General features: G+C 40.0%; 1 protein-coding gene across 1 annotated transcript; it reads left to right on the top strand.

Moving 5' to 3' along the window:
* Positions 1-2,187: 2,187 nt before the first annotated feature.
* On the top strand, positions 2,188-3,832 carry LOC124371013. Its single transcript, XM_046829324.1, has 2 exons — positions 2,188-3,297; positions 3,815-3,832. Exons 1-2 carry the CDS (start codon positions 2,188-2,190, stop codon positions 3,830-3,832), a joined length of 1,128 nt encoding a protein of 375 aa, XP_046685280.1.
* The last annotated feature ends 4,982 nt before the right edge of the window (positions 3,833-8,814 follow it).

Here is an 8,814-nt window from a genome sequence, read left to right as displayed (position 1 = left end):
ACAATTCTCAGATAGGTCTAACCGATTACGAGGTCAGGGAGTTGCATCAGTGCGATGTCCCGCCTTGGTCCGTAACTCCACCAGAAATAATCTTGAGCCTCTCCACCTTTAAAAAACATACGACACCGGACACCATATATCATCAAGAATTCCGTCAAATCTTACAACAACTCTCTCCGTGCGATGTGCTATACACAGATGGATCAAAGGATGGTCCGAGGACAGGTTGCGCTTTTGTTACTGCGGGTTAGACGATACGGTTTCCGACTCCCCAGCGACTCCTCTGTTTACACGGCTGAACTGACAGCTATACAGAAGACCCTGAACATTACGTGGTCTAGAACTGGTAAGTTGGTAATCTGCAGTGACTCTCTTAGTAGTCTACAAGCAATTGGCGACATGTACTCTAAGAACATGTTGGTTCGAAGTATCTGGTCCTCACTACACAAGCTACAGTCGGAGGGAGTGGTTGTTATTTTTGTCTGGGTTCCCGGGACACGTAGGCATCCATGGCAACGAGCTGGCAGACAGAGGAGCAAAAGAAGCTTTGGAGCTCCAACCATTCACCTTACGGATGGTGGCATCAGACATCACTCCTGTGGTGAAAGCCAAGTTAAAAGCTATGTGGAGTTTCCGAATGGCAGGCGGTCTACAACAACAAGCTAAGAATCATCAAAGACTGCACAAGACCTTGGGGTACAGCTCATCGCCGGAGTCGGCGTGAGGAGGTGGTGTTGTGTCGCCTTCGTCTTGGCCACACACTGCTCACTCACGGCTTCCTTATGAATCGAGGTGACCCACCGATTTGCGCCACATGCGACACTGTTATTACAGTGAAGCATGTGCTGGTTCGACTGTCCTTGCTACTCAAGGTGCCGTCGAGCTATCAATCTGCCAGCTTCGTTAAGGGATGTGCTAGGTGATGACGAAACTGTTGTGAGGAGGCTCTTCGCCTTTTTAACAGAATCCTCCCTAGTAAGCAAGATTTAATTTTAATTATTTTATTCCTCCATACTTTGATACCTACGTTGTTTTGTTCCCAGGTTTATGCTTGTTATTTTAGTATTTAATAGATTTATTACTCTTGTTTCCTAGATCCTAAGCTATTAGAATCAAGATGGCCCACCTACAGCCATGCTCCTCCATGTTCTTGTTTTGTTATAAAATTATTCAGTATCTATTTCCCTATTATTTCGTTTTTAACTGTTGTCATAGTGGCCCATTTACAGCCACTCTGACAATAACATTGATTGTTGAGTTTGTCGCATTGTTATTTAGTATATAGTATATACTTTTGTTATTGCTTAGACTTAAAAAAACTATCTTATTTAATGTTCTCACGACCTTATACGTACTACCAACAAATGACAACGCCACAACATGAGCTGTTGTCCTTGAATCTAGAGGCCATTGATAACCTCTTGTGTTTTATGGCCCTAAAAAAAAAAAAAAAAAAAAAAAAAAAAAAAAAAAAAAACATACATGATGGCATCATGTTTGCAGTACCACATGGACCATGGATCATATTATTAACAATGTCAAACAATTCTTGATCAACATTCCGATCCGGAATTTTTGCTGAAACAATGTTGTCACTTTCTTCTTGGCGTACTTTATACACGAACCGAATCAAGATTTGAGTGTGAGGTAAAGCTCATTTTTACCATTCAACTGAGTAAAGTTAACATGGTATTTCCTAAATACCGAGTGAGGTGTAATCAAATTCACCAAAGATTTCAGTTTTTGTTTGAACACACGTGCAGTGATATAATGGCGATGCATCAACGTTTCACCTGACTACAGCAAATTTTAAATTTCATCCCAGTCTGGATTACACGTAAATGAGATAAAAGGTGAGGTCGCTAAATAAAATGGGTTTATCGCTAGCAATACAATACATAAGAACGGGGATTTTGGGCAAATCGAGGTGACAATGTAAATGAAAGTTTCCCGTATGAACTTTTTAAGCTCTAGTATAATATTCTATAAAAATAGGAACTACGTATTCAAGACGAAGCCATTTCCTCACAGTTTCTTCTCTATCTAGTTCTCAGCATTTTCTTATAGGTTTGTATTCTACTTGTTGTCTGGTCGCTAGCATATCAATGAATTATAAGAGAACACCCGAAGTGATCCCGGTGTATCTCGGCCTGCACCCTTACACACGATGCGCTGGTTAAAATACCTATGGAAACCGAAACCACCCCAAAACTAGGGCAAAGTGTAGTAGCAAGAGATCAAAGTGATCTAGAGAAGAAACGACAGTTGTCTGACTCAGACTGTGAGCTTGATCAAAACAAGCAAAGAAAAATGGAAAATAAACAAACCGACGATGAGATAAATATGCCTACTCCCTTATTTCTTGTGCTAAGTCATAAGGAAGATGGAAAAACTTTGACTAAGGTGAGCCCGTTCCTTATCCACAAATCTTTAGTAGCCTGTGGAGGGCAACCTAAATCTACAAGGAAGCTGAGGAATGGAACTATCCTGGTGGAGGCTGCAAATTGCATCCAATCCAAGAAGTTCCTTAAAATGACGAGCTTTTTCGACCAGGTAGCGGTTACTGTCCAGCCACATGCCTCTCTGAACTCTTCCAAGGGAATCGTTTTCTGTCGAGACCTTATGGACTGCAGTGAAGAGGAAATAAAGGATGAGCTGCAGTGCGAGATGGTGACAGATGTGGTCAGGATTGTTCGGACCGAAAACGGGGTAAAGGTTCCTACCCCGGGTCTCATTATAACCTTTGCAAAACCCCATCCACCAGAAACCATCAAAGCCGGATATTTGTCTTTGTCCGTGCGGCCGTATTTTAAAAATCCCCAGCGGTGTTTCCGCTGCCAGAGGTTCGGGCACTCAAGTAAAGTGTGTTCGAACCCGGAGACGTGTTCCCGCTGTGGTGATGAAGGACACCAAGAGGAGGGGTGCAAAAATGAGACGCGATGCATAAATTGCAAGGGAAAACATCCGGCATATTCAAGAGAGTGTAATATTTTTAAAGAAGAAAGAGAAATATTAAAAATCATGACTATAGAAAAGCTTTCGTTTAACGAGGCGCGTAAAGAGTACAGGAGGAGGGTCGCCCCAACTCCAAAAAAAGGAGTTTCCTACTCTGAAGCTGTATCTGTCCCTGTTCAGGCCGCACAGTGTTCCTCATGTACAGTCTTGGAGGGTATGGTGCGTGCATTGACTGAGCAGGTGGCTGCTCTGGTTCAGCACCTCGCCGCAGGTGCTGGGGAACAGTCTGTGGTCCTGCCCAGTAAATCTCCCCGAGACTTTCAGACCTCATCTAAACCTAATGTACAGTCTTATGTTAAACCTTTATCAGGAGGTCTTACATACAGAGATAAAGTTCAGCAAAATTTGAAACCTGCCTTAAGTTTAGAAGAGAGAAAGAAATTGTCAGAAAAGCTTAAGAAGAATATTCAAAGTAAAGTCGATAACAGGTCAAAAGCGCCTGTTAAGAATCTTAACACGTCATCATCTAAGTCATCTCAACTGTCCATCAATGATGATGGCACAGCTGAGGATCCTTTGGAGCTCCGGACGGAGTTCCAAACGTTAGGTGGAACTTTTCGACCTGTAACAAAACAAAGAAAAAAAATCACTATGTAGTAAAGAAGTAAAATATTGCATGCATTATAATAATAAAATAAAATCATGCTTATTCAATGGAATATTAATGGTTTAAGAAGTCATTTAGAGGATTTAAAACTACTTATAAATACAAAAAGGCCCAAAATAATCTGTATTCAAGAAACTAAATTAGCTCCTCACATACCACTTAAAATCAATGGTTATGACACGTTTCGATTAGATCACCAGCAAGAAATAGCCTGTGGCGGTGTTGCGATCCTTTCAGATTCTTGTTTGAACGCCAGAGTCTTGAACATCGTCACAAATCTACAAGCAATTATAATAGCAATAAACATTCCTATTAAAATAACAATCTGCTCTATATACATCCCACCTCTACCTTACGACCTGGTCCTTGACGATCTGCGTGATCTAATCACTCAGCTTCCCTCTCCGTTCTTGATTGTTGGCGATTTCAACGCACATCATCGTTCCTGGGGTTCCAGTCATTGTAGTCAAAGGGGTAACATGCTTTCGGGGTTGTGGGATGAGGTGCAAACGGTCGTACTCAATGACGGGTCGGCCACCTACATGTGTCCTAGGACCGGCGTGTGGTCGGCAATTGATTTGTCGATATGCAGTCCGTGTTTGGGAACCAGGGTCCACTGGTCCGTTCTTCCCGACCTGTCGGGGAGTGACCATGCGCCCATTACCGTAGCCTTTCAATCGCTTCCTTCTGCAATCGACAGGCCTCCAAGGTGGAAAATTCAGAAAGCGGATTGGAATGAATTTAGAAGTAGCTTAAATCCTCTAACCATTAATACACAAAATACTGACATTGAAATAATAACTGCATCGTTTACATCAGCTCTTCTGTCAGCGGCCGAATTGAGCATTCCCAAGTCCTCAGGGAAACAAAGTCACCACGCAGTTCCGTGGTGGTCAGAGGAATGTTCGAAGGCTCTAAAAGACCGTAGAAAATGTCTTAAGGTATTTAACAGACGTCCTACGGCACAAAATCTTGAAAATTACAGAAGATCGAGAGCAAAGGCAAGGCAAATTTTCAGGTTGAGTCGGCGACAGTCCTGGTTAGACTATATTGATAAAATAAAGAGAACTACTCCTACGTCTGATCTTTGGAAAAAACTACGTTCAGTTTGCAGCAGGCCCTCTCCACCTTCCATAATTGGTCTAGAACGTCGTGGCGATATAGTGACAGATCCTCAAACAGTTGCCAACTTGTTTTCGGCTCACTTTGAGCAAGTTTCTAAGACGTCGTCATATTGCCTCGACTTTCAACATTTTAAAGCTGCTCAGGAAAGGTTGCCTATTATTTTAAATCGAAATAACGACTCCCTTTTAAACCTTCCCTTTACTATAAATGAACTCGATTTGTCCCTTAAGGCCACATCAAACTCCGCACCAGGTCCTGACAATATACATTATGCCATGTTGCGGAACCTGACGGAGGAAATTAAGAAAGACCTTTTAACGTTATATAACAGAATTTATTTAGAAAATATATTTCCTACATCTTGGCGTCGTTCACATATTATCGCTCTACATAAACCGGGCCAGGATAGAGCGTCTCCAAGTAGCTATCGGCCTATATCCCTTACTAGTTGCCTCTGCAAAGTCCTTGAAAGAATGGTCAATAGAAGGCTTGTGTGGTATTTGGAAAAAAACAATCTTCTGGCGACTGCTCAGTGTGGATTTCGGCAGGGTAGGTCTACTGCTGACCATCTGTTGTGTTTGGAGACTTTCATCCTTAACTCTTTTATTCAAGGAAAACACTTAGCTGCTGTTTTCTTTGACCTGTCGAAAGCCTATGACACTGCATGGAGAAGGGGTATTGTAAATAAACTAATATCTTGGGGTGTTGGTAGTCACATGGTGGCATTCATAAATGGCTTTTTGTCTGACAGAACCATTCAAGTAAGACTCGGTAAAACTCTTTCTGATCCTCTTGTTCAAGAAAATGGAATCCCGCAAGGAAGTGTGTTAAGCTGCACTCTGTTTACCATTGCAATAAATGAAATTGCATCGTACGTTATACCTCCTGTACGCTGTTCTTTGTTTGTAGACGATTTTGCTATTTTTATCTCGGCAAAGAAACTGTCTACATCTGAAAGAACTTTGCAGTTGACTATAAACCGGCTTGAACAGTGGTCTAGAGTAACGGGTTTTTCTTTTTCCCCATCGAAAACTAAGTGCATGGTCTTTTCTAGGCTCCAAACCATGGAGAGGCCAACACTAACTTTGATGGGACAGAGAATACCAAACGTCGAGGAAATAAAATTCCTGGGTCTCACGTTTGATACCCGGCTAACTTGGGTGCCTCACCTGAGAGACCTAAAAGATCGATGCATGAAACGCTTGAATATACTTAGAGCCCTTAGCGGAACAAAATGGGGAGCTGACAGGACGTGCATTCTCAGATTTTACAAAGCCACCATCCGTTCCTGTTTAGACTATGGATGTCAAGCATATGGGTCCGCAAGACCCAGTGCTCTAAAAATGCTTGACCCTGTCCATAATTCTGCCTTAAGACTGGCCACTGGAGCTTTTCGATCTTCTCCTATTAACAGTCTTCTTGCAGAAACAGGAGAACCTCCTCTTTCGCATAGACGGCAACAACTGTCCCTGAACTATGTTCACGCTCTTTCAGGGAAGCCAGACAACCCTGCATTTGAACCGGTCTTGCGAAATCCACTGTATAATTCTTTCCTAGCGAGACCAAATCTTCCTTCACCCTTAGGCGTTAGGGCCAAATCCTACGCTTATGAAATAGGGCTAAACAATTACCAGTTTAAAGTCGTTCATCAATGTGATATCCCACCCTGGAGCGTATCAATGCCAAAAATTATTTTAAATCTCTCTAGGTTTAAAAAAGTCTCCACTCCAGAAACAGTCTACCAACAAGAATTCCGTCAAATACTAGGCAGCCTCGCACCTTGCGATGTTGTCTATACTGACGGGTCAAAGGAACGTTGTAGAACTGGATGTGCTTTTGTCACCGGGGTAAGACTATACGGATTTCGTCTCCCCAACGACTCTTCCATTTTCACGGCTGAATTAACAGCCATCCAAAAGGCCCTAAATATAACTTTTCCTATGACAAAAAAATTGGTTATCTGCAGCGACTCCCTTAGTGGTATACAAGCCATCAGCGATATGTATTCCAAACACATTATCATCCGCGAAATATGGCACTCCTTGTCTTCCCTTCAGTCCGAAGGTGTTGCTGTCTTTCTTGTCTGGGTACCTGGACATATTGGAGTATCCGGAAACGAGCTGGCAGATAGAGGAGCTAAGGAAGCATTACAACTCCAGCCTTACACCGCACGGATGATTTCTTCCGACATTATCCCGGTAGTGAAGGGCAAACTGAAAGCCAAATGGAATAGCGAATGGCGGGCAGTCGTCAACAACAAGTTACGGCTTATTAAAGACTGCGTTGGACTCTGGGAAACAGCGAACCGCCCGAGTCGTCGTGAGGAGGTTGTGTTGTGTCGCCTGCGGCTAGGCCACACGCTTCTCACACATGGCTTCCTTATGAGTAGAGATGATCCTCCGGTCTGCGACACATGTGACACTGTCATTACTGTCAAACATGTGCTTGTTGACTGCCCTCGCTACTCGGTACATAGGCGCAACTCGAATCTGCCGGCTTCGTTGAACGATATTCTCTGTGATGACGAGACGGCAACTCAAAGACTACTATGTTTTCTAAATACAACGTCGCTGATTAATAAAATATAGTATTGTGTTAAGTTTATTTATTCTGATTATCCATTGTTGTTAATATTTATAAATTTTATTGTTTAATTTTTATCTATTATTACAGCTGCCAAATTAGCCCCTTTACAGCTACCTTGGTGGCAGTAAAATGTGTTAAGTTTTTATAGTTTATTTAATTAATGTTATGTACCTTGTCCTTATTTATGTTCTATTTATATTTTTAGCCTTTATATGGGTTATGACCTCTCTACAGTCTTTCCCTTGTTATATTTATTGTTATCTAGTTTTAAGTTTAAATTATTTACTCACCTACTTGTCGTAATTCGAGTTTTTGTTATCTACAATGTAATCTTTATGTACCTAATTGACACTACCAGATACGAGTAGGTGTCAATTCTTTCTTGAGGGCAATGATAACCTCAGCGTTTTTTGCCCCTTATATATATATATATATATAAAAAAAAAAAAAAAAAAAAAAAAAAAAAAAAAAAAAAAAAAAAAACTCCCATAAAGGGAATCATCACTTGCTACACTTCCTAATTGTGTCCCATCCGTTACACATTTCGGAACTCTTAAAATAATAATTGTATTATATATATATATATATATATATATATATATATATATATATATATATAAGTAGATAGTAATATGGCGGTTCTAGACCACTTTCGGAGCCAACAGAAAATCAAGGGAAAATACTGTTTAAAGGACAATAAACGAATCTGTAACTCACGAATGAAAAATTAACCGAATCTATAGCTGTTATGCTTCTACTTTCTCAAATCAATCTATCGGAAATGTCTGCTACGACGAAAAATCTTCTACTCTACAAAATTGATAGTAACACAGTCTTTATCTTTAATAGTCTTCTTTCCAGTAACAACCAAGTGTAATTTATCATGTTTATTCAATTCTTTAATCTTTTTTTCATCCAAAACAGTCAAAAATCTGTTCGGTAAGTGTACTTTATAATCTTCCAACTCGGCAATTATTGTAAACCCGAATTTATCTTTCATTTTCTCCAGATTCAAAATTTTGTATTTCTTATTTTCTTCTAATTCCATTAATTTCTTATATTCTTTGATCTTTAAATCACCAACCTCATTTAATTCTTTTAGTAGCTCCATTTAAATAAGAAAAATTTCTTAACTAAGGTTTGTAAGAGGCAATTTAAATTCTCTATACTACTTTTTTCAATAATTTTAAGTCTTAGTTTACACATTTTTTAAATAATAAATAGAAGAATCTATCACTGTTTCACCAGAAATTGTGCTGATTTCTGTAAAATTCAAGTAAAAATCATTAATTTTTTAAATTCTAAAATTATTGAAAAAATAGTATAGAGAATTTAAATTGCCTCCTACAAACCTTAGTTAAGAAATTTTTCTTATATAAATGGAGGGTGAAAAAGTAACATGTCCGTTTTGCAAAAAAGAAATTTTAAGAAAAAACTATGATCGACATTATAGCTCAAAAATCCATTTAAAAAACAAAGAA

The sequence above is a fragment of the Homalodisca vitripennis genome, unplaced genomic scaffold (assembly GCF_021130785.1).
Source record: "Homalodisca vitripennis isolate AUS2020 unplaced genomic scaffold, UT_GWSS_2.1 ScUCBcl_669;HRSCAF=3189, whole genome shotgun sequence".
NCBI lineage: Eukaryota > Metazoa > Arthropoda > Insecta > Hemiptera > Cicadellidae > Homalodisca > Homalodisca vitripennis.
This window is presented reverse-complemented; position numbering and strand designations above follow the sequence as displayed.